We start from the raw sequence: 27,908 nt of genomic DNA, 5'->3' as shown, positions 1-27,908 counted from the left end.
TAAATTATTTTTAATTTTCTATCAAAATTTAAATAACAATTTTTTTTATTCTATTTTATACTATTATTAAATAGTTGGTTGAAAGTACAAATTAAAAAATAAATTTTCTATAAAATAGCTTGTATTTTTAAAACAACAAAACTTTTATTTTTTACTATAAAACAAGATAAGTTATAAATTTCTAATTTAACTCAACAATTTTTTCATCAGATTCATAACTTTCTTCATCTTGGTCTTTCGTATTTTCATGATCCTCAAAAGATTCTCCAAAATCTGTTGAATTTTTTATATTTAACATTAAAAAATATAAATAATAATTCGTATTATTTTCTTAAAATACAATTGAACTAATTTTGATTAAAAAAATATCAGGAAAAAATCGAAAAAATAAATGCAAATTTCCGCTTATGATTTATGTTCAGCCCTGAATCATTTGCAATGATTAATGTGTAGTTAAAATTATGTGTCATTATTATATAAATATATTTAAAAAATACACACCAAGTTCTGAATTATTCATCATTGGTGTTGTCATCCGAGTGAGATGTTGAGTTTCTTCCTCCTCAATGCTTGGATCCTGAGCTTCCATAATATCCAAGTCAACTTTGTATTGTTCTTGGACAGGTGGCATTGAAGGTGGAGAAAAATTCTGAACATTGTATTTGTGTCCAGTGCCAATATAAATATTTGCAAATGTCCTAAAGGCACACAATGAATAATCATAAATATTATAAATACAACGTTATATATATAAATATATTTCTTTATTTGTTTTTATTTTTATTTTAAATTAAAATTATAAGTATACTTGTCATTTGCAAAAGAGAATGCTCCTGGCCATATATTTGATCTGACAACAGCAAATGAAGTATCTTGTTGAATACTAGATGACAATCTTGCTGTCCAATATGGCATCCCATCAGTTGCAATATCTTCAGACAATGGCGTTAATAACGGTGGGCCAATTTCCTTCTTGACATCAATGTCTTTTCTTTTAACATCTTTTTGTTCTTGTTGTTGTTGTTGTTGTTCTTCTTCTTCTTCTACATATTCTTTGTCATCATCTTCATCATCTTCATTCTCTTCATCTTCGTCCTCATCTTCTTCTTTTTCTTCTTCTTTTTCTTCTTCATCACCCTTGAAAATAAATAATAAAAAAAAAAACAAAAAACAACTCGTTATGAACCAAGATTTTATTAACTATGAATAATTCATGAATATATTATATTCGTGATTAAATTGATGTTAGTACCTTGGGCTCTGTTTCATCAGTAGAATTCCACCATACAGTACGACCCTGCGAGAGAATATACTCACTGTGATGACACCAGTTTGACATTGATGGATCCACAAGTTCCTTGACTGGTAGTGGTTTATAATGGTGATTTTCACTTATAATTGATGTATCTAAATATTATAAACAGTTGATAATTAATTACAAATTTAATTAATTCAATGATTGATTAATTTGTTAAACATCAAACCAATTTCATTGTATTCAATCTCTTCTTGTTCTTCTTCTTCAATTTCTTCGTTAATATCTTCTTCTTCTTCTTCGTCTTCTTCGACTTCTTCTACTTCAACTTCTTCCACTTCTTCTGGATCCTTATCTTCATTTTCAAATGTGTAAAATCCAATTGGTGATATTAATGTTGCTGCACTGATACGTGCAATTTGTGATCGCAAATAATTACCCTCATTGCCAGGATATAAAGGATAAGTGTGAATCTTAAATTGATAAATAAAATTATTATTATAATTAATAAATATTGTCATTGACCATTAAAATACTCACTAAAGTATCAAGACAACCAGTAAAATAATGTAATATTTTTTTAGCTAATGTAATTTGTAAAGGCAAGACCGAGGGTAATTCAATCCACTCATCCAATCCTGGAAAATTGCACACGTAGTATACCTGAAGTTAATTCATTTTTTTTTTTTTTTTTGAAAGAATAATAAATTTTATTTTTATACCGTTAATTTGTTGATTTTAGAAGAAGAAAAAAAAAAGAAATAAAAAAGGATAAACATGAACGTTTAATTTAATAATTTGAAAGTACTTTTTTATTAGTTCCAGTGCCAATTGTTTCTGGTGGTATATTTTGATTAGGTAGAACCATGTGTACTCGTGAAGTGCTATCACTGTTCAATTTTTTTTCAATACTAGATTTATTATTACCACTACTATCATCATCATTTATTTTTTCTACATCAACAGTTTTTATCTCCAACTGCAATTTAAATTGAGATTAAATAAATCTATCATTTATATATACTTCGGATTTTTCATTTGCCAATTATTTTAATTCATTTATTTTACTTACTTCAAGACGACGTGAAAGCTCTTCTTTCGTAAATTCAGCTTCAAGAACATAAAAATTCTTGGGTTTGCCGAGAATTTTGCCCCAGAATCTGTAAATATTAATTGTTTAAGATAAAAATATTACGTTAAATTTTTGAGGTAACTAATAATAGTTTAGATTTATTGATTACATGACTAAGTATTTTGGGTAAAATTATTTTGGTTAAAATAAAATCATGAAGAAACATTTAAACTTTTTAAATAAATTAATTTTGAGTAGTAGTTTATATTTAAAAAGTTTATTAGTAATTATTTTGGTGATTTACTAAGCTATTTATTTATTCATTTAATTATTGATTGATTTGATTTATATTTTATTTTTCTATTTAACTGTCATTCTTACTTGCCCTATACAATATTTTCATTAATTTATTTTCCACATTTTTTATACTCTATATTACATTTGAATTTCTACAATTCTTTTTTTTTTACATTTTAATTTAATTTTCTAGTTCTAAATTTAGATTTTTATTTCAATTTAACTTTTTTATTTACTCTGGTTTTAAACTTTTCTTTTATTTACCTTATTTAACCTTTATTTTCAGTTTATTTTTTTTATCATAATTAATTTAATTATACTGAAAGGATTCGTAGAATATTATCATGATTTATTATTAATAATATTCTATGAATAAATTCAATAAATAAATAATACAATCACGGATTCAATTAAAGTCATATATAATTGTTATTAAATGATAAACTATAATATTCTCTCATTTTTTAAATATTAAAAATTTCAATTAAAAAAAAATAACAATATACTTTTGATAGCAATAATCAATCTTTTTTTTTTTTGACAAGGATAATTAGTCGTATTATAAATTTATCAAGTATTTTTCATTTTGATAAATTAGAGACTATTAATTTTACCTTGGTTTTGTAATTGGCTTTTCGTTGACTAATTTTCTGATTGATAGATTCAACATATATAAATCTGAACGTGGTAAACCAATATCAATTTGTTCAAAATAATAAAATAAATCAAATAAATTTTGTATTATTTTTTTTTCTTCATTTTCTACAATATGAATATCTTTTTTTTCTTTCTCTTTTATCATCTACATATTATAGTTCAAAATAGTAATAATATATATTACTGTGTTTAATCAAATTTTTATAAAACAAAAAAAATAATAAATACCCGAAAAAGTTTAATGATTTTTTTTGCATTATCATAATCACCAATTGGAATATAGAAATCTTGAATATTATTTTTTACTTTGTATCTTTGTTCTTTTATTTTTTTACTATATTCTTCAAAAATATCGACAGCATTGTTTGGACGTTCTGATAATATTTTATTCAATAATTCTGATAAATGATTGTATCTAAAAGACAAATTATTAATTATTTTTATACTTGGCTATTTTTTTTTTTTTTGTTAATTGATTGAAGAAACTAACAGGCTATCTCCAGACTCTGGGCTATCTTTCATTAAAAACATCTTTGCTTGTTTTATGTCATGTTTTATTGAGGGTAATTTACCTTGAGGCACTTCATCAACATCATAAGAGTATTCCATGATTTTTTTTCATTAATATATTTTTAACAAATTAATAATCAATCTTGATATATTCTTTAAATAAAATATTTCTCAATTTCACAAACTATGATAAAAATAATCTTCAAAAAAAAAAAAAACCCACTACACACTCACATATGTCAAAAGGTTATCAATCTTTAAAATTTTTTCTTTTATTTTTTTTTTTTTTATACGTAAAACATCAAGTTTCAGGGAGTTTAAAATTTGATTTCGTATCTATCTTGTTTTTTTTTTTTTATTTTAAATAACCATAGAATGGAAAAAAAAAAAAAGTATCGACAAAAAAATATAAAATAACTGACTATTTCACTTCCTAACATGTACCATGACATCCGGTCATGACTATCGAATTCGTAATATATTATTTTAACTTATCTTTCGACCCAATTAACAAACCTTCAATGTTAAAAATATATATAGTTTTTTTTATATGACGTTAAAATTAAACTGTCGATAAAAGCTTTAATTTTTTTTTTTTTTTTTTTTCTTTACTTTTCGTCCTTCAATTATGTTCATTTTTTTTGGACAATTAATGTAATCATTTTGCAGCAAGATGATAAAAAATTAATGAAACAATAAAGAAAGTTTAAAAAGGAAGTGACAAAATACATTTTATCTCATCATAAAATATCCAAATTATATTTATCAATTTTTTTGTGGTCAAATTTATATACAGACTTAAAAAATATGGTTAAAATAAAAGAATGAATGAAAAAAAAAATATATATATATAAAAGATACAATTGTATATCGGTTAATGAAAAAAGATATAAGAATGGAAGTACAAATATACGCAACAAACAAAAGTGTTTATCAAATCTGAGCACATCCTGACCAGCAATGTTCTAATCGCATCTTCTAAATGGGGACACGCGGTCTCGAGGACGTTGGTCATTTCCTTTCAACTCCTGTTCATTCCACCCCCGCATACATCAAAAACAATATTATATATATAAACCACATGTTGCCAGCATGAAAACCCAAAAAAAAAAAGAAATATAAAAAATTCAAAAATCTCATTGATGTTGTCTAAAGCAAACATGATGATTCCTAGAAGATATATTCTATTTTCGTTATATATTTAGAATAAAAATTATTATCTCTGTTTGTTAATTTCATTGATGAATTTTAGTATATCAAACATAAATTAACGTTTGATTAATTAACAGAAATACTCAATTGTATATTAATTAATGAAATGCAATGAGTTAATATTGCCCAAAGCAATATATAAAATTTAATTATCAATCAATCATAATCATCAAAGTAAAAAATTAATTTAAAAATAACTATATTTATTATAATTTATTATAATATATTTTTATTGTTATTTTTTATATTACTATTTTGTGGGGGCGTATATATGCTTCTGAATGAATGAGTTAACAGGATTCCCCTTCTTTTTTACTTTTTTTTTTTTTTAAATATATATTTATTTTGCAAACAATTCGTTTAGATGGCTTGTGTCTCTTGTCCGTCCTTCGCGATGATTTAGTATCCATCAGGAGTTGATTCGTTATTGACACGTTTTTTTCTTACTTAATTAAAATATTTGAATGATTATAATTTTTTTTTTTTTTGTTACAACACAAGAATAAATTGTGATAATGATGATTTTGTTTTGCAAAATATATAACTACTGACTTTATCTGATTTTTTTTTAAAATTAGTGTTAAATTTTTTTGTTAAAAATAAAAACAATTTATTTAGTAATATAGTTTTATTTGTAATAATTAAAAGTTGAGGTGAAGGATTCATCAAAATGCATCAATGCATTTGGTATGTAATTTTTTTTTTTTAGATTTTTTAATTTAACAATTAGAATAATTTAAATATAACTTTACCCATTGATAAAAAAAAATTAATTTAATATTAATTAATTTGAGATACAGTATTAAAGAATTGAAAAAAAAAATAACAAGTTATCGTTTTATGCCTGTGGCGATAAATTTTTTCGGCGTAAGAAGACAAGCAAAAAAAAAAATAATAATGTTGGTCTATGTGCACGAATGTATATTTGTGTATGCTTATATACATATATGAGTAAAGGCAATTAGCACAGTTGCCATTGATTGTATGTGGCCCAAAAGAAAGGAAAAAATAAATATATATGGGAAGAAGAGGAAGATGTATGAATAAGATGAGAAATAATAATGTGATAAAATGAGAGAGAATATTTTTGAGTCAGTGTTGAAATACTTTGATGATGATGAGGATGATGAGGATGATGATGATGGTGATGCAGCTTCTATCTTTCCTATATATACATATATACTATTCAACATTTGTATATAGGCTCCCGGCAAAAGCGGGCGGTGGACCAGGCTCTGGGGGCGCATGTTAGGGATTCAGCTCTTGGAAACTCGGGGATATTCAGTAAGCGCGCGCGATTCCCTTTCAGTCGTTTCAGTCAGTGACCGACTCTTGAATACGAAGGTGGTGTTAAAGTGCGTAATATCCTTGATAATAATAAAAAAATTTTAATTATAAAAATCGGAACATTAATTTTATTTTTATACACTCACTGAAACACAGGACAATTATTCAAATACGCCAAAGAAAAAAAAAAACACAAAACAATCATTTTTTTATAATTAAAAAGAAAAAAGTTTTTTTGTTATTTTTCTTAGATATCTTTTATAATATTTTTTTTATATAATATCAAAGTTTTTTTTTTTTGCTACTGGAGAATTGGAACAATTCATTGCGGCTCCAGAAACATTTATTCTTCTTGGAGTACGCAACATGACGACGACCAACAATAGCACGTGGTTAGTGTTGAAAAAAATTTAAAAAAAAATCTTTTTTTTTTGTTGCAATTAATTATTATACTCATCATAAATATATATATATTTTTTTTTTCTTTAAATTCTTTTTGTATGTAAGGCTTTGAAATTTGTATTTTTTGTTCTTGATGAGGGCGACTCATTAATCACTAAATGTCGGTCTCTTTATATATGAGTGAAAAAAAAAAAAAATTAAATAAGTAATGAAGGATTTTTAATTAATTATTTGAATGAATTAATCTATTTTTAATTCTATTTTCTTAAGAATATTTATTCAATTTTTGAAATAATTAAATAATCATTTATATTATTTTTTTTTTTTCCATTTATATAAATATTTAAGATTTTTATATATAATTTGCGGTGAATCTCAAGCTTATTATCATGTTGAGTTTTAGTCTCGTGTTTAAGATAATTTAAAATGAAGGAAAAAAAAAAAAAAAATCAAATAAATGCGTTGAGATTAAAAAACGGTCTTTTTGAAGAAATGGTCCATTTCTTGCGTGACCATCAGTAAATTGATAGTGTTTATAAGGTATCGTTGAACTTGATTAACTTGCGGCTTTATAATACAACAACATATACATACGTGATTCTTCATGGGTAATCAGAAAATAAATAATAAAAATAAAAAAAAAAAAAGTAAATAAATAAATAATAAAAATTCGTCGTATCGTTAACTACTCTCACGAGGATCACCTTGTCGTGACTCACGAGGTCTTCCCCGATTTTTTTTTTGACTTTGAATAAATCTCTACCTCTTCAAGTAACGTGTATGTATATCTCTTCCTCATATATATATTGAATGTCTTATAACCCCGACCTTGCGGTAGTTTTAAGTAGCTGATTCAACGGATACAGATCTTTTGTCGATCTAAAAGCCACTTATTGGAATGTAGCTTTTTAAAATATATATATTTTCTGTTTTTTTTTTTGTTCTTTTTCAATTTCCACACCCTTGTGGATAGTTTATCTCTTACCGTAGGTATTTAAATTTCCGTTGAAAATGAAAGAAAAAAAATTAGAATTCAATCTCAGTTATATACTCGGTAAAAATTGAATTGAAAAAATTATAAAATAAAAAAAAAATTTTGATTTATATTTTATCAAGTAAATTTAACAAACTATTTTCTCATATATGATTTATTGAATAATAAAAGCTTTCATTGATAGTTTTAAAATTTTAATAAATTAAAATTATAGAAACATGTTCACACGTTAATTTTTTTTTTCTATGTAGTAATTTTTATTTATTTAAAAACACACCATATGTTTAATATGTTACATTTTATGTCATTTGTCATCAAACTAAAAAATAAGGGTCGTATTTTTTTATATATTATTTTTGTTTTTTAAATTGGTTAAAGAAATTTTTCTCATGATCAATTTGATGTTCAAGGCCTAATCAATGAAGAACAACTAATCAAAAAAAAAGAAAAGTTTTTAATATTTATTTTTAAAAATAACTACCGAGTCATGATGATGATGATGGGAGTGGTGATGTTATAACCATACATACGAAAAGAAAATGAAAAAAAAAAAAAATAATGATACAAGAAAAAAAAGAAAAAAAAAAGAGTTGAGAGTGATGATGAAGATGCTCTCTTGTGGAGAATAGTTGTCGAGTTTTCATACCGTGGAATTTAAATGTTCATATTGTACCACCTGCTGAGAATAAAGGCTCATTGTCGCGGGTGTATTTCTTGTTATACGTTTTGTAAGTTTCTTGATTGTTAGAACAATATCAGAATGGGAAACTCAAAGAGAGTTTTTTTTTTTTTTTTTTGGTCAACGTATTAAATGCACATTGTCACATTGTTGCAGTATTTGAGAATTTTCTTTATTGTCAAAAATGTAACAATAATTTGATGGTCTTATAACAAAGTTTATTATGAATTTTCATCTTGCTTTATCATCTTGATACTAACTACCTATCTTTCTTGTTTAAAAAACAACTTGGTGAATTATGTACGTTAATAGATTAGAGATTATAATCTGAGGACAACCACATCGTTGAATTTTTTTTTTTTGGAGTATTTTTTATAGGACAAAAATAGTTTTAGTTAGATCGTTCATATGGTTTAAATTATCAAACGTTATTATAATTTTTATAATTAAAATAACTTACGTAAATTTCTTCGAATTAATTATAATTTTTTTTTGAATTAAATTTCAAGAAAATTATGATTTTTTTTAGTTTATTTCGATAAATTTTGTTGAGTGAAATTAAACATAAAGCGAGAAATAGAAAAAAATTGTCTGTGTTAAAAATTCAAGTTAAAAAATTCTCCGAGATTGTTTATAATCTGTTATCAAGCGTAATTTTTTTTTTTTGTCTTTCATAATAGTATAAACAAAACTAAAAATTTTTTAAATAAGCAAAAGAGTACATGCATAAGGAATTTCATATGTTTAACCAGAGTTATTTTTACTTGAATAAGCAGGAAGATTGTTATTATTGTTTCAAGTTAGTACATGTCTACCCTTCTAAGTTGATAACTTTAGATTTTAAGTACGTTGACTTACAATAATTTATGAGATAATATATATGAAGACATCATTTACTTCGTGGTAATGGTTCAAAAAAATTTTATAATATGAAAATTTCTACTTTCATTATGTACGTGTAATTTTGCATATGGATTTTCTAAACAAAAATTAATATTTCACTCGAGAGAAGATCTTCATATAAAATTATTAGTCTATGTATATTTGTTTAATATTTTTTTTTTCCTTTGCTTTTTGGAACGAGACGTAAGATGTGGTCTGTCTTTTTCATAGAAAAAAAAAAAAAAACACAAGACCACACAGAATGATTTTTTTTGTTTGAATCGTAATAATTATTTTAGTAATGACTCATGATGATCAACACTGTTTATATATCGAGCATTTCATAAAGTCACTCATCATTTCACCAATTCAATTAAAAAAGCGACAAAACTTTTTTGAAATACTTTTAATTATATTTTATAAAAATTTAAAAAATTTATCCTCTTATTTGATTAGTTATAAATTTGTAAAATCGATAAATTTAAAAGTCGATTGACATAAATGTCAATCTGACCATCAAAAAAAATTATCTGGTAATAATTTTGATGTAAAAATTTTCTTTTTATTTTTTATGTCCATCATTTTTTATAACTAGATTAAAAGTTGAACAAAAAAAAAAAAAAGTACAGATAGGGTTGTAGAAATACAGAAAGATAAATTGAGAACGGAAATACTTTGGTTGTTTTCATGGAAATCTTTGTGTCGATCAGAACAGTAGTGACATGTTGGAAAATTATTTTCTCAGTCTAGATGTGTGAATGCATGAATGATAAAGTCGGCTTTTAGACAAAAGGTCATTTCCGTTGGTGACACACGATCGGTAACACCCCCCAAGACTTGTGCACAGTTTAACTTGCTGTCATAAGAAAATATCTGATACACATGTTACGTATTTTTTTTTTATGACTATTTATTGTTATTTTTATTTTTTTTTTGGGTTTCCTGGCTTGTTAATATATAAAGTCCCATGTTTAAAATTGAATTTTTTTTTCGTGGAGTTTTATAGGTTCCAAATATTAAATAATAAATTCCAAATACAATTTGATAGATCAATATTAATAATTTTTTAAATTCCATTCGATTTATGATAAAGTTTTTGTTTTTTATACTCAAATGATTATTATGCTAACCTTTTTTTTTACAGTTTCATTGGCATTTGCATTCTTATCTTTTACTGTTTTGACATTTGTTTGTGATATTTATATATAATGTTAGGTCGACTACCCTTAATTCACTAGGGAAAAAATAGCATAGTTTTTTTTTAATACATTTTTTTGTTGTCATTATAAAATAGTAATTTATGATAAATTTACTGCGAAATTATTTTGTCTATACTGTATTTGAGACATTTCTTTTTTATTTTTTTTAATTTGTTTTTGATTGGGTTGTTTATCACTTGTCCAAATTCGCCAGCTAAATTGTCAAATACCATATATCTAATATTTACAAAAAATGACATTTTGATCAATTTTTTAAATCCTGAAAAAAAAAACAAAAGTTGAAATAATATTTTTTATCCTTTATTTTTCATTTTAAAAATGAAATTTAAGATAAATATAAAATTTCAAATCATTGTATGTTAGAGGTGTTGAATTTCTTCACAATATTCTATCTCTAAAGCACAAAATCTTTTGATCTTGTTGAAAAAGTATAAAGAAAAACAAAATCCTTAATAAAAAAAAAAAAAATATAAAAATCCTATAAACTTGTGGATAAAGAAAATGGATTTATAATGTGTCGGAAAATGGTTTCAACAAATTATATTACATGTGGTTAAAATTTAAGTTGAATAAAATACTCTATATATTATATAGACTTTTACTATTTTTTATTTTTATATTCTATATGTTTATCAAGAAACAAAAAAGGGTTGAATTTTATGAAGATATTCATGAGGGTTTTTATTTATTTATTTTCGAGAGAAATATCCACTGGCTATTTGACGAATTTCTACCAATTTTGTTGGGTCAAGTAGACAAACAATATACAGAATAAATTTATATTCATGAGATTGCGAATCCCTAATATTTATCATCAAGATAAATTATTATTATTATGGTTTCAATTAGATATATATTTTCAGAGACAACTTTTGTCTCTTCGAAACTCATCACTCCAATGTTTCTGTATATATATACATTGTATTTTCAACGATGACAAATCCAAGAGGAAACTAAACTCGCATATTGAATGCGTAAATATTATTATGCCAACTATATATAAAGAATCACATAACACCAACGTCAGTATAATTTTATTTTTCATTCTTGGTATTAAAATATCTGCAACGAAAAAGAAAAAATGAAATAAAATAACTTGCGGAATTTCTTATCGATATTTTTATATTGCACGCTTTTTTTTTTTGTTTTTTAATTTTTTTGCTGCTGCAGGTTACTTGAAACCTTGGTTGAGATATGTACTTATTAAGTTCCCATGTTAAAAAAAAAAATTCAGTGTCTATAAATTTTTATAATAAGGTAAAAAATTTTGATAAATTGTCAGTGACAATAATTTAAAAAATTTAATTTAAAGATATTGATCGAAAAAAAAAAATTATCTTACCAGTTTAAATTTTCTCAAATAAAAAAAAAACAAAAAATCATTTAAGTTTTAAAAATATAAATTTTAAAAAAGCTTACATTACAAGGTCAAAGTAATTATTTTGTTTGATTACGAAAATTATTATTATTATGAACAGCAAAAAATATATAAAAAAAAAAAAAGGTGATGAAATGAGTTTTGATGGTGTAAATGAAAAAAAAAAAAAGTTTCGATCAAATTTTTTCGTGTTAAAAGAGTAATAATGAGATGAAAAAAAAAAAAGTAATCACACTGTATGGTTCATGTGTGTTTTAAGGAGTTATCGGTTTAAGTCAAAGCACAGAGTTGCAAGTCCTCCCTGGATCCGTGCCATTGGGGCGTGGAGAACAGCCCACGGGGTGGTAAAAAAATAAAAAATATATAAAAAACAATATATAATGTTGAAAAACGATATTATATATACAGCACTTGAATGAAATCCCACAACTAACAAGAAGGGGGGAAAGATGAAAAATAAAAAAAAAAAACATCACTCTCTTTTACCATAAAACTGTCGGGTAAAAATAAAAAAAATAAAAAAAAAACTTGTCTGATCCCTGCCGACGATATGTCTCGGTCTTTCTGAAATCGATCAGATTTGCATTGTAAAAAAACAAAAAAAAAAAAAAACTATATTATTATACGCTGTCAAAAATACAACCATAAACCATTATTTGTCTGGCGAATTTTTTTTTTAAATTTATTGACATGGATGATCGACCTATATTAATTGGCTTAAAATAAATCTGACGACAAGAAAAATATCCATTGATCTTACATCAGATATAATTATATTGTATAAGAGAAAAAAAAAAATAAATACGTTTTGGCAAAAGAAATATATTTTTTAAAATATTAAAAGTATAGACAGTGGGTTAGTCGTGCTAAAATTTCAACGACCTGTTGCATTGACTTTTATTTTTCATATCGATCCTTCTTTAACTACTTTTATTTCGCATATAGTATATGGTTTTTTATCCCATTGCCCTAGATTACCTTTTTCGATTTGAAATAGTCAAATTAATTTATCCATAAATATTACCCAATAATTTTATACAAAAATACAAAGCTATATAGACTTATTTTTAAAATTCTATTAATATTTTTGATATTAATAAAGTACTTTGTTTTAATTGAGGTAAATGGTTTCAAAATAAATTAAATTTAAGTAAAATTGTCAATTTCGTGTTCTTGATTTTTAAATAATTTTTCACTGAAAAATGTCATTCAAAATGTCAAAGAAAATACAGATAAATGAATTGACTTGTGATGCTGTAATTTTTATTTTTAGAGCCTTTTTAATTTTAAATATAAATAGAAGAAAAAATAAACATTATTTGAAAAAATTAATACTTTTTTTATTAATAAATAAATAAAATGAAAATAATTTTTTTCCATTAAACGTAGATTACTTAATTTATTAATTTAAAATTAATAATTGTTTATACACGTTATATTGTGTAAATCAATAAATTATTTCTACATGATCTTGTTATTTTTTTATTTTTTTATTTTTTTGCATAATAGTTTGCCCTTTGCAATACAAATTCTTAATACAAACTACCGTCTTTGTATGTTATCCTGATGCCAGAAACTTCTAAAACGTTGCACTCTGTTACTCTACAGTTATCATTGTGTCTTCATTACTCTTATATCTTGAATAATATACTTTTCTCACGAAATACATGATTCTATCGATTGTCTCATTTTATCATATTGCTTGACAATATGTCGAGGCTTGTTTATACATACATTTTAACCTTCTATTAATGCATAAGTAACATCTGTCTTGTTTTATCCTTCATAATATAACCGTGTCATTTTCTTTTTCTATATATACATATGTTGACATCAGGCATTATTGTACATGTATATATATTTTTCTCTACAATATGTACTTGATTTTCTGTCTTTTATTATTTCATTCAACGTTTTTTTCTCTTTATAAACATGTTGGAAACTTCCTCCATCAACTACTGGTCTCTTGATAGCTCAAAAAAAATGTTTTTTTTTTTTCTATTTTCTTTACAAAATGTGATAGATAGCTCTTTTTTATTTTATCGATGAATATATCAATTATTTTAATGTTATTAGTTGGTATATCTTGCATAAAAAAATATTTATCATGATTAAAATAAATCATAAGTTAAAGGATGAATGTTTAATCTTGTAATAGCCGATCAGAATGGTTCTTTATCACGCTCCGAGCAAGATCGATTGATTAATTGATAGATTTATACATTGATAATATAATAAATGAATGATTAATTTAATAATTTATTTTATCTTATGAGTTGAACTTGAAAAATTAAATAACTAATTGATGCTTGAAGTTTACCCAAGATCATCTGATGATATCATGATACTCCAAAGTGATTTATTAGTAAAAAAAAAAAATGAATAGCTTTTATTAGCAGTGTTTAGGTACTAATGTAGCAATTTTTTCTGGATATTAGCTCTAAAGAGGCTACAATTAGGCAAGACAATAAAAAAATTAACTCAGAGTTGATTGTTGTGCTATATAAAATTGATTAATTAATTAACCCTCGAGCACATAAAACTGAAATTGTTAAACTTTTATTTTTACAATTTGCTGAAAGTAAATTGATTAATGTAATTATTTTTTTTTGTGGTTCAATGGTTTTTAAGTATCATTTATTGTTTTAATTAAGGGCTTTATATTTTTATTTTTTTTAATCATGTGAATCAGTTTGTTTGATAGTTGCTTTATTAAAACTAATAATAATTTTTGAATATAAATAAATTTGCGACGAAATTTTAAATGACCTCTAAGCACTCAAGTGTATTTTAAAATGATTCTCATTAATTATTGTCATCAGTTTTAATATCAAAGTTACTTTTTATCGTGTGTAGTCACGTCATCATAAAAATGCGTCTATATATGCTTTGTTTTTTCTTTAACATAAATTATACTGACATCTTTCTAAGAAAGAAAAAAGTTATGTCATCGTTGTCATCATCATCATCATCTGTTCAACAAAATGTATAGAGTGATGATATAAACCTACACGCATCACAAATATTTAATCTGACAATTAAATTCACAGTTATTCAAAGCTTGTGAATATACTTTTATCATAATGAAAAATAAATCGCCCGTGAAAATTTCTTATTGTTACAAAATAATTACGCATAAATAAGCATGCTAATGATTATCTCATTGTGCAGGCATCATTATATTCATAAATAATATAAATTATAATTCTATATATAAATTTTCAAATAAATTCTATGAATTTAACATTAAAGATGTTAAAAATTAAACAGCTAATTATTAAAGATTTTTTTTTTACTATATAAAATCATGATATACGTAAATAATCAATAAACACTTGTTTGGCATTTTATTGTCTGCCAGATAAATATATCAAATGGTTATTATTTTTGATGGAATATTTTTAATAGATATTCATATAAATGGGGAAACGTTCTATATTAATCTTATATAGTATAGGTATCATCATTCCCTTTTCCAACTACCTGCAATATCTGTAATGAAATCTCTACACACACACTCACTCACAAATATAAAATATTTTATATACATTTCCATCATCACGCGTGTCAATTGTACCATTGAGATAACGAACCAACTCTCTATATATAATTCAAATACAAAATATCCAATATAGGACAAATGCTGACGCGAAAATTTCATACATAGATATATGAATTTTATAGTCCATATATAAAATTTAGTAGTGAAAATAAAAATGGTTAAGCTATATACTATATAATTTTTTACTATAACTTTTAAATGATGATGAAGAATTTTTCGTATTTTTTTTTTTTATTTTTTTGTTAGATACAATATTTTTTTGTTTACAGTATTATTATTATTATTCGACAAAAAATTTTAATAATTTTATGGAAAAGTGGGATGAATAAATACTTTTTATTTATTAGAAAAAAATAATTAAATTTTAAATTTTAAATTCACTAAATATTGGCTGATATTATCTTCTATTTTTTCTGTTACGAAAAAGTAATTTTTATTTTTTAAATTTATATTTTTCATATGAAAAAATAATAATTTTACTTGAATATTGTTTTTTTTTTTTTCTTAATGTATGATTGAAGAAAGATTAACATCTGCGTAAGTTAATGTATGTGCTAAAATCGCATCGTTTACACTTGTACCTTATTTTCTCTATACATTTGTATGTAAATATTTTTTTTCTATGCACACCTACTAATATGGAAATGTATTTGTAGATGTATGTTTACTTGAAGACTCATAGTTATTCATGCACTTGTAAAAAGTAAATTTCATTTATGCAACACAACGCAAACTATATATTTTTTTAAAAAACTAACAAATTAGTGTTTTTTTTTTTCTTTACATTTACATTTCGACGACTTGAAAATTTTCACATTTCTATATTCCTACAGAACATGTATGGTCACGTACGTTTTGAATATGAGAAAAAAATTATTTCAATAAAAATTGGAGGAATTTTGTTATTTGATAAAAAAAAAAAAAACTAGGTAATATAATGATGATATATTTTCAATTTTCATATATTAAAATATTTAACTTGAAACAATATTAAAAAATAAAAAATTTAGTTGTCCTAAAAAGTTGATGAATTTATCGGATTTTAAAATTGACAATCAAAAAAAAAAAAAAAAGCTTTAATCAAATAATGAAATTTTTAATTCAAATTATTTATAGTAACAAATTTATATTTTTATTATCAACATAGTTTTATAATAGTATTAAATTTAGTTGCTATATGATTGAACAAAAAACTTTTGCTTTAAACATTTATTTATTTATAGTAAAATATTTAAAGAATTTTTTCGTATGAAAATAAAGGTACACAGTAAATAAAAATGTAAACGTTAAATTCTGATTTTTATACATTTATTTTAACATTTTTTTTTTTTTTGGTTAATTTTAGAATTAGCACAATGAAAAAGAATGCTTTGTTAACATTTTTTTAGATGTATAAGTTTAAATTTATTTAAACTATCAAATCCAATTTAAATATATTTGAAAAAAAAATATTGAAATATAAATATTTTGACATTAAAAAAAATGTTAAATTCGCATGTAGCATATATACTCAATATTATATATATTTTTTTATACATAAAAATTTGAAAATAAAATAATAAATAATAGAGACAAATACGAATAATAATGACACTTGCAATTAATCCAATTGACGTGGCTGGTCCATGTCCCTTGTTGGCGACGTTTGCACCGCCTGTGAAACACGTTCACAACTCTGTATTCACAGGTGTATGAGACATCTGTGGATGAGTTGTGTGCTGTTGCTATAGTATCTCTATTAATTAGTGCCTCGCCAATACGTCTAATGAGAACGAGTTCAAATAGCTTATTGATTTACTTTGATATTATTTTATAAATGCCTCTATAAAAATTTTAATATAAATAATATTTATTCTCTTATTTAAACATCATTTTTAAATGTGTATAAAATTTTTTAATCAACCTCTTTTTTATACATATTAAAAAAAATATTTTTTATATTAATTTCACGTATTAATTAAAAAACTTTATTAATTGAATATCGTTTGAATTATTATTTTCTTTTTTTTCATTTAAGTTGATTTTTCATATGTGCAATAATCACATTGTTAGAAAAAAAAAAAAAACATTATTTCAAAATGACTTTGTAGAGTATTAAAATTTTTCTGTTAACAGAAATGTTATACGTATTCAAATTAATAATTAAAAAAAAAAGGAAATAAAATTTTTATTTAAAAAAAAATTCACATTTTTCAGCGAAATTAAAAATAGCGCGTGTGCTTTACGTCAACTGATGCTTCTACTCTCAGAATAAACTATCTATCAAGTATTAAAAAAAAAAAAAAAAATTTATTAACTTGTAATAAAACATTTTGGCTTTACTAAAAGTCTTGCATTCATTGAATTTTATGTTTTTTATTTTAATTTTAGTTGAATATATAATAATAAAATGAATTGAAAAAATAAAGAATAATTTATTTTGTCAAAAATATTAATTACTATACGACATAATCAATTAAAATTATGATAAAATATTTTCTCAGTAAATTTTTATAAAATTTCAAGATAAAAAATACATTCTTTCGTTTTTCAAGATATAAATTCTTTACTATACAGACAAGACACTAGTCTGCAATAAAGATGTAAAATAATTTTATGAAAAAATAAAAGCATTAAAAAAAAAAATAAAAAAATAAATATAAAAAGCGTAAAAATAGAGAGCAATGAAGCTGTACATTGCCTATATATGAAATTCCATTTGTCTCTGCCGAGAACAGAATTTCGTGTGAATTGAGCCTCGAAATATATATCGAAAATCACGCCTCCACCCATATTGAAGCTCAACATATATATTATATTCTTGTACAATAAGCATTGACATTAAATTTATCGATTGATATATCAAAACCAAATTTAATTTTCATGTTATATTCATGAAATCAATAATATACACGCATATTAACTCGAAGAATATATTTAGGTCATATATGATTCACATTTTGACTAATTGAATATTTGATTTTGTGTAAACATACTGTGATTATATATTACATTGTTTATTTATAATTAATTTTGTGTAGATAATAATAATATACAGTTTATTTTCTTTAGAATTTCGTGATTTTAACTTGCAGTTAGTTTCGTGGACGCATGCTTTAAAAAAAAATACAGAATTTAAAAGTTTTCGAATGTCAAAATAGCTCTATACATTTTTTTTTTTTTAATGGTCATTCAACATTTAGCTAAAACGTTGAACACTTAAAAAAAAAAACATTTTATTTTGTGTCAATTCCAAAACAGAGTAAAAAAAAAAAAATGTTAAATCAGCTTTTTTTTGGTTTGTATTTTTATTTTGTCATTTATTTTGTGAACAAATTGAATGTAAAAAAGATTGAGCTAATGTTAATTGAACATTCAAAGATGTTAAAAATTTACCATTTACATTTTACAACTGTTTTTTAATTTTTTTTATGTCTAATTCCATCAAAGCCATGTCTAAAAAATTCATCTATACTCTCTTTATTTTATTACTATTCTGTCAATGTATAGTATTTCTCTTTCAAAAAATTATCCAACCAAAAAATAGTTGCCACTGAAATTATTCTGCATACATAACTGCAGTTATACTTATTTTGATATTTTAATGGTTTTATGCAACAAAATCTTGCGTACATATTCATGCATGAATTTAAAGAAACAATAAATTACCAAGCATGTGATTGCAAATTGTTTATTAATTGAGTCATCAAAAATTATACCCATGTGGTGGTATATAACCACAATAAAAATGGATTCAATAATAATCAGGTGCCCAAAAGTGCCGACAAGCATTTCATTATAAAACTCAATCTACTTTGATGCTTTTTTTTTTTTAAAAGTCATAATAATGTTTCACTTCAACAACACCATTTTCTCTCCACTTTTAAAAATTATATTTCCATTTTTTTTTTTCATTACACTGATGAAATAACATCAACAATTCCGTTGGTGAAAATATTTTTTTTTTTTTTGAATATAATTTTCATATAAAAATACATAGAAATAGAAAAAAATATAATAATTTTGAAATGAAAATATTTTAATGGACTGAGATTTCTCGTGAACTAAAAAAATATTTAAATAAAGAAAAATGTATAATAAAATGCAGCTATATTGTAGTTGAAAATTTTCCGAGATATATATAAAATGTCGAATAAAGAAATAAAATGATAAGGAGCCATTTGAAACGTTAATTAGTTGAATGATTTATTTTAACAATTGTCCAGATAGCTTGACCATCGATAGTCCTAAGTGCAGCATAATCGTAACAGTATATATTTATTACCAACTGGGAAACTTGCAAGTATTTTAGAGATAGCCTTGGGGACTTGTTTTAGCATCAGGATCATACACATATATATAATATTTATGCACTAAAAGAGAAAGTAAGATGAGACATTTTTTTCTATAACTATATTGCAGCTTGGTAACTCGGTGCAACCGTAATTACACTCGATTAAATGGAGCCTTAATGCATGTTCATTTTCTACCCCAATCGTACACTGTATATGTATACCAACCAAGTTAATCGAAATTATATAAAACAAAGAATTTTTCCGTCAATGAAATTTCTCGTTAATTTTAATTAATTTATTTTTTTTTATATAACAAATTCATTTCGGCATTTCGTATCGATCATATTGCGATCAGTGAATTTTTATTATTTTTATTGTTCAACGAATTTTATGCAAAAAAAAAAAAAAAGAAATACTGTCGGTGTTTATTATTATTTTTATAAAAATTTTCATATTGAATTGAGTAAATAGTTGAACAATAGATTTTAAAGAAAAAAAAATTACATCAATTTTAACAAAATGAAACATGAGAATTCTTTAAAAATCAATAATCTATCGTTAATCGAATAATACAGATTTTCTGTTGCGTTAATTACTAAAATAATTGTCATTCAATGATGATTTGTAAATTGAAAATTAAACGAATTAATAACCACAAAGGATATAACATTATTCTCAATTTGAATTCAATCAAATATCTCAAATGAAATGCTTAAAATAATTTTGATTGTTTGACTTTTCGCGTAATTTAAAACTAGATATATATAGCTTGTAAATATTTTTGTTAATGTATATTTAAAATTTATAATTAATTTTGCATAGCCAAGTTTATTTAATTTATATAAATAATCATTTGATAACGTTACATATAATTGATACTTTGATTATAAAATGATCATTAGTTTGTTATTAAAAAAAATTTATATATATAAATTGCGATAATACGGGGATCATTCGAATCGATTGAATGAGATTGTACTTAATGTGCAATAAGAAGAATGACCCATTGCCGTGGCCTTGTCGTCACGTGGCCAATGGCAGACAGCTTGGCGCTTTCAATCGACAAGTAAAAATGAACATACCTCTTTACAATCTATATATAAGATTCGGTTCAAAAAAAAATCATTGCTTCATTTATCATCAGATTGAAAATATTTAATGTATTTAAATCTTATTATAGAGGTATTTTTTTTTGGTTTAGTTATTTTTAAAATAAATAATAAAATATGTTTGTCTGTATAAACCCAAGAGAGCAATGAACCACAATCCAAGTAGCATGACATGAAGAAAAAAAAATATATAATAGGCCTAGACTTATGAGAAACGATACGATTAAAAAAAAATTCTAAAGCATTGAGTTTAACAATAATAAAAAAATTTAACAATAATAAATGTTATTTTTTGGTATTTTTTAGTTTAATCAAATAATAATAAAATGAATAAATGTATAGATAGAAAAAAAAATTAAGAAGATTGTAGTCTTACGTTTGTAGATTGTCTACTAGATTTTTTTGTATTTTTTTTTTTTGCAACGGGTTGGTTAAAATGCAAACTTATTAATGAAATAAACTTTGAAAATTAATTAACAATGAAAATTGATAATAATAATTATTGATTAACGAAAAAAGACAAATATAGAATTGTTTATTTATTTATATATTATAAATTTTCTAAATGACAAATATGATATGAATTATTTTGAGAATATCAAACTTGATGTAGCATGCAGGTACATACATTAACACCCACCAGGATACATGAAAATTTGAGGGGAAAATAAAAACAAAAAAGCTTAGGGTTATAAATTTCTATATAGTTTTATACATTGGTGCACTTTTAACGAGAATAACGTTAAGGCCATTGAGACAAATGACTCTTGGTGAGGTTTATACATATATGTAGAATCAGATGGTTGTTGAATGAAAATGGCCCAAGAGAGATCTCGAAGAATGACGTCGACTGGATCATGATTATGATGATGATGAAAGTGGTAATGGCGATGCTCAATGCTTGAAATAAACGCCTCAATGACATGAGGCTTTTACAGGATGTATATTATACATATACCTTCATCATAATAATACTTATTGTGGCTCATTAGTTGAAGGCAAAACTACATCGTCTAAAATTTCATATTCAAAATTCTCTTTTTACACTGATGGAATTTTTTATTTAATTTTTTTTTTCATTCATTTATCTGCGGAAGATTTTATTTTATTTTTTTTATTACTCAACTTTGATTATACAGTTTATTATTTTATTAATAATAATTTACGTAATGTTATTGTTAATTAATTAAAAAAAATGATGATGATAAAATTATGAATGAATTGATAAATTTAGTTGAAATAAAACAATTAAATATTTATAGTAGAAATTAAAAATTAATAAAAATTATTCATTTAATAATATAAATAATTAAAAAAATTATTTTCTCATATATAAATTTATTTTAATTAACTTATTGATTTTTATTTGACAATAAATTTCATATTGTGTAAACTATAAATGTTATAAATGACTTTTATTTTTTTTATATCCAAGTTAATTAACTTTACGTTAAATAAATTTTTTAACTTGTATCTTGGGTTAAATTTAATTAATTAATTATAAGATTAAGACTCTAGTAAAGTATCAAAAAAAAAAACAATAAAAACATTTAATTAATTTTTTTTTTTTTTTAACGATCGATAAGTTGTGTAATTCTTGTATCAACAAACATAAAGTGTGTTTGTTGTACAACGTAGGATTTGTCTACAGAGACGTAATCAAATTATATTGATCAGATGAAATATATATATCTATCATATATAGAATCATCTGACAATCAACAAAATGTCAACAAGATTTTCAGATCATGCAAATATGGATTTACGTAAATATTTGATAACAATAGTTCGACATTATATTCGATGATTATATCAGTTTGTTTAGACGTATACCAGAAGCTGTTAATTTTTTTTGTTGGTTGTTTATAAGCTGTGCGATTACTTTATCAATTCGTGTCTGTCTAAATAATTATATCTGAATGATCTAAAGAATTATAATTTGAAAAAAAAAAATACAGGAACTGATGCAGAGTAAAAGAAAAATTAGAATTTAATTTTTACCTGAGTTTTTACTATTATTTTTTTCACTTTGAGTTTTAAATTGTTTTTTTTTTTTTTTGTGATAAATTTTATAAAAACTGAGTTAACAAGAAAGAATAAAGTATGATAATATAACGAAAGAAAAAAAAAAAAAAACGACCAAAATGTAAAGAAAAAAGTTGATATTAACGAGAATAACTATAAAAAAATATAAAAAGGTCTCGAAAGAACTGAGAAATCTACAGTGACAGTATCAGTCTGAGATTATTGTCACAATGTATTATCCATAAATTATTTATTTTGGATAAACAAGTTATTAGATTTTTTTTTAAGAATTTTTTTTAAAGTGAAAAGATTAAAAGTGCTTTGATGATAGAAAAAAATAATCATATATATCATGATATAGTTTTTTTTTATTTTATTTTATTTTTTTATTTTTTTCTATCCTCAGGATATAATAAAATGAAAAATAATATACTAAAAAAAGCTTGACTATTTCAAATGATGCGAGCAGTATGAACGATTTTCAACGAAATAAAAGTCAAAATATTTTGTGGCATATGAGAGTTAATCTCTTTTTTTTTTTTAATCTACTTACCCCTCAGGAAATAATATATATTTTTTAAGCTAATAAGTAAATAAATAAATAAATAAATAATCGAAATTAAAAAATAATTTATCATTCAAATTCTTTCATTTTTTTTTAAATAAAATTAATTATTTTTTTATTTAAATTAGATGGATTTTTTTTTTTATTTTTCATCTTTTCAATTGAAGAATAAATTAACAATTCATTCGGATTTTAAATTCTCTGAATTTTCATATTTTTTAAATGAAAAAAAATTAAATTTTCGAATTCTAAATGTATGCAAACATTCAATCATTACATTTGCATTTAACTAGTATATGAAAAAAAAATATAAACATAATTTTTGTTCGTAATAATTTGATCATATCAGCCAAATATATGCTTCGCCAGTAAAACAGGTATAGGATATATATAATCCCACTCAAAAATAAAAGTCAAAATGCCATCATATCAAGTTTACTTCTATATACTTTTTTTCTCTTCCCTTTCTATTTCCCTCAACATCGACACAACACTATAGAAAAGTCACTTTTCAGTTGTTCAAATTTATCCTGAGGCGTATCTCTTACAGATTTTTTTTTTATCCAAGCTGAAGTATTCTTCACTAATCATTCAACTTTGAAACTCTCAGATGCCACTCGTAGTTTTATAACTTGGCTACTATATACAATACCATAATATACAAGAGATTTATAACGAGTACATACATGTCGTATATTTCATGGCATGATATTTTCATTTAGCTGATATAAAATAATTATTATATCCACCAGATAGATATATTTATTTTTTTTTTTTGTGTTAATTTTGATACCGTACAATTGTGATTTGAGCAATTTTTTCCGAATTCAATGAGCAGAAATTTGATGTACATTATTCTTTTTTTTTTTAATCGTACTTATTATTTTGTGTAAAAAAAATATATATATTTCCAATTAGAAAAGCCAATTACTAAGAGAGAAAAGATAAAAAAAATTTAGAATTATATTTTAAGCTTTGAAAAACATTAACGCACAGTTGATAAAAAAATCAAAAAATTTTAATAATTATTCATTTTGAAATACAATGTTATTATGTATTGAACATGAACATTGAAAATTTGTATATATTGAAAACAATTAAAAGAGGAAGGGTAAAATAATTGAAATGTATTTATGCCCTTGTGAAAATCTGTAAAGTTAGCCTCTCATTGAACAAGCAAGTTTCGAGTGCAAAGCATACATTCCTCGTAACACGACCAACACACATAATATTATGAATGTCATACTATCTGTTTATGCAATTACTTTATTTTTTTTTTATTTTTTATACAATTATTATTGTACCTTTATATCTAACCAACCAAATATAAAAACCACATTATTTTTATATCAATAAATCAGTTTCATTAATTTTATTTTTTGTTTTTTAAATTCAATTATTTATTTAATATTATTTTTAAATTAAAAACACATATGAGCTTTTACAAATTACATTTATTTATTCAATAAATATATACACTTTTGTTGTTGTACTATTTTGAAATGACAGTGTCAACAAAATTATCAGTTGAGTATTATTGTAAACATTGAAATTTATAAATAATTTAAATTATTTTTTAAAATTTTTTTGTATAGATACTTGATTTAAATAATATTTACTTAATTTAAACATTAAAAATTTTTTTTTTTATTCTATTTTTATTCCATTTTTATTAATAAAAAAAAAAAAAATTATTGTCTGTAAAATAGTTTAATTCTTTCGTGGAATTTTAAACATTAATCCTAAAAAAATTATTTAAAAAAGAATTTATCATGAATGGTATTATTCAAAAAATTGAATTAATAAAAATTTTATTCTTTCCTGGATAAAATAAATTATTAAATACGATTAAGACCATGGTGTTTATAAGGTGTTTAATATTTATTTGAAGATGATAAAAGCTGGATCAAAAATTAATAAATAATTATATTTACCTTTTGTTATTGTTTCACATATAGAGCTTTTCTTAAAATATTCTTAAAAAGCTTTTTTGCAAAAATACATGAACAAATTATTATTATTTTTATTATTTAATAATAATAATAAAAATATTCATAAAGAAAAGAAAAAAAACCCTTCTAAAAAAGAAAATGGTTATGACATTTTATAACCTGAATTTTTTATATTTGCAACAATTTATATTTAATTTTTTTGTTTATATTTTTTAATTTTTATAAAGCGAGTTATTATAATGAGATAAAATTTGAAAATAAATACTTTTTTTTTTTAATTAAAAGAAAAACAACAAAAACTCTTTATAAAATTTATGAAACTTTTTATCAAGCTTATTTAATCAATTAATATTTTTTTTTTTCTTTCACTTTTCTTTGTTTTGTTTATCATTATATTCATAATATACTTTGAACAAATAATATCTACAAAGAATGTATATATTTTTTGTAAATTTAGCTTTTATCAAACGTTTTATTAAATCTTAGCTCAAAAGATTAAAATAGAGTTTTCTATTATTTGTAATTAAATGATATTTTATATTTTTAAAATTTTCAAACGAGTAGTCTCATCTTTATTACTTTATCATGACTACATACAGGATGTTTCGCGTCCGTTTGTTTCATTTCCGAAATTGTTATCCAGCATCCATTGTCGATTATACTGCTTCATAACTTATGAATCATAAGTGAGGCAATATCAAATTGTATCAAGTATAAAAAAAAAATGTAATTTATTTTATTTGTTACTTTATGAAAAAATTGTTTTTTAATTTACCTATTCCTTTGTTAAATTGACATATGAATACATAATTTGATTGATCCAATTAATTGATACCTAGTAATTTTCAGTCATAAAATTTCTACTGAAAAAAGTATAGACAAGTTTTATTGATATTTAATTAAAATTTAAACAAATTAATATTATTGAAATTAAAGCATCTCAACCGATAGTCTTTAAATCATATTAAATTAAAAAAAAAAAAAACTATTAACAATAACAATCAATGTTTACTGTGAAAAATAATTTTTTAAAATTAAAATAAAAAAAAGTTTTATCGTAAATATTTCAGCAATTTGAGTCTTATAAAGTCAAATAAATATCAAAATAAAAAAAAAAGTTTTATATAGATTTTTAGTCGATGCTAACTATGGAAAGAATGCGTAGACTGAGGTAGGACTAGGTCCAGTAGGATAACGGGCATTTCCCGGATGTCAAACGCGGATACTATCCATCCCCCGCATTTCCTCGTTGACATTTAATTAGACTGAGTTGTTTTTTTTTTATTCTTTATTTTGTGCTAGTTTTTTATGAAACGGAATGCCGATTGACATTGTGTTGTAGAAAAAGAAAAGATAAAAAAATTAAATTATTTTTTAAAAATAAATAAAAGAGTACAAAAAGTTCATTGAAGAGTTTTTTTTTTTATATATTCAATGGCTCTTTTACGAGTTTAAATATTTATTAATAGTTGTTGAATACTAATTTCATAAGTTCAAAACGTTTTATGTTTTTGTTTTTTGGCTTAATTTAATAATAGGTGTATAATTGTTGGAAAATATTTAAAATTATTCGATATCAAAAGTCTCAGAGTATTCGCATATTAACAATGACTAAATGATTAGACCTAGAATACTCCATTTGTATATATCTATGCTGGAAAACACAGGTTGCTTATTGCCATCATTAGGTGGTTTGTTTACGGTGATTCGATTTCATCCCTCTTTTGATGACTGACCGCACAAATAGCCGGATATAATCGTGGTTTGAGGTCACGCAGAAATTGACCACACTTGTGTACAGTGTTTGTTTTTGTAATCGTTTTACGTGTAAATTCATTTATATTAAATTCAATGACGAGTTTTATTTTTAACTATGATTAATTGTTTTTTAGAAAAAAAAAGAAAAAAATTCTATACTTGAATATATTTCCATAATATATATGATTTATGATCTATATGGATTTTTTTTTTGTGTTCAATTTTAAAGGGCAATATTTGGAAAATATAAAATGAAATTTGATATTAATAATTCGATATTAAATTATACAATACAACTAACAAAAAATTTCAATTTTTTTAATATAATTTGATATTTACAAATTGTTATGATATGAAATGAACATGCCTGAGGTATAAATTGAACATCAAAATAAGCCACCATAACACTGCTAGCCAACGTTATACTGATACGAGATCATCATTAACCAAATAATGATCATGTTCTTGGTTAAAATGTTTTTCTTTAAATACTGGCAATCGCAAAATATAGATTATGCAATAATATTATATGTGGTGATACTACATAATTAAAAAGATAATGTAAAAATAATTTTGTATATTTTTTTTTAGATATTAAATAAATGTTACAATAATCAAAATTTAAATAAATTTTAAATTAATATTTTGCCAATAAAATAATATAAATTATTATTTTTATTTCTATATAGATTTTATGTCAATAAGTTTATATTTTTTAACGACAGTTTATGTTATATATTGTTGTAAGCTCTTTAACTAAAGTGCTTTCAAGACAGATTGTGCAAGTTTGTCACAAAAAGCTTTAAAATTATCTCGAT

General features: G+C 23.2%; 2 protein-coding genes across 8 annotated transcripts in view; one reads left to right on the top strand and one right to left on the bottom strand.

Annotated features, from left to right (window-relative positions):
• LOC122854789 (papilin) overlaps positions 1–27,908 on the top strand; it is a 63,700-nt gene that overhangs the window by 10,512 nt on the left and 25,280 nt on the right. For 5 of the 7 annotated variants that reach the window (XM_044155757.1, XM_044155759.1, XM_044155756.1 and 2 more), the window contains exon 1: positions 6,528–6,682. The exons of 1 other annotated variant lie outside the window; for it this stretch is intronic. In XM_044155757.1, the coding sequence (XP_044011692.1) occupies positions 6,657–6,682 (26 nt within the window). In that variant the 5' untranslated portion in view covers positions 6,528–6,656. Of the gene's footprint in view, positions 1–5,365; positions 5,691–6,527; positions 6,683–27,908 lie in introns of those variants that run through there. One more of the 7 variants, XM_044155754.1, reaches the window with a different exon arrangement.
• LOC122854791 (radial spoke head protein 4 homolog A) lies at positions 28–4,010 on the bottom strand. The gene is made up of 11 exons (XM_044155760.1): positions 3,772–4,010; positions 3,510–3,696; positions 3,239–3,426; positions 2,328–2,415; positions 2,064–2,234; positions 1,796–1,918; positions 1,485–1,728; positions 1,253–1,407; positions 809–1,137; positions 502–698; positions 28–273 (listed from the first exon to the last, which is right to left on the bottom strand). The coding sequence occupies exons 1-11, from the start codon at positions 3,888–3,890 to the stop codon at positions 182–184; spliced, it is 1,893 nt and encodes a 630-aa protein (XP_044011695.1). The 5' UTR covers positions 3,891–4,010; the 3' UTR covers positions 28–181.

Source organism: Aphidius gifuensis, linkage group LG4, assembly GCF_014905175.1.
Source record: "Aphidius gifuensis isolate YNYX2018 linkage group LG4, ASM1490517v1, whole genome shotgun sequence".
NCBI lineage: Eukaryota > Metazoa > Arthropoda > Insecta > Hymenoptera > Braconidae > Aphidius > Aphidius gifuensis.
This window is presented reverse-complemented; position numbering and strand designations above follow the sequence as displayed.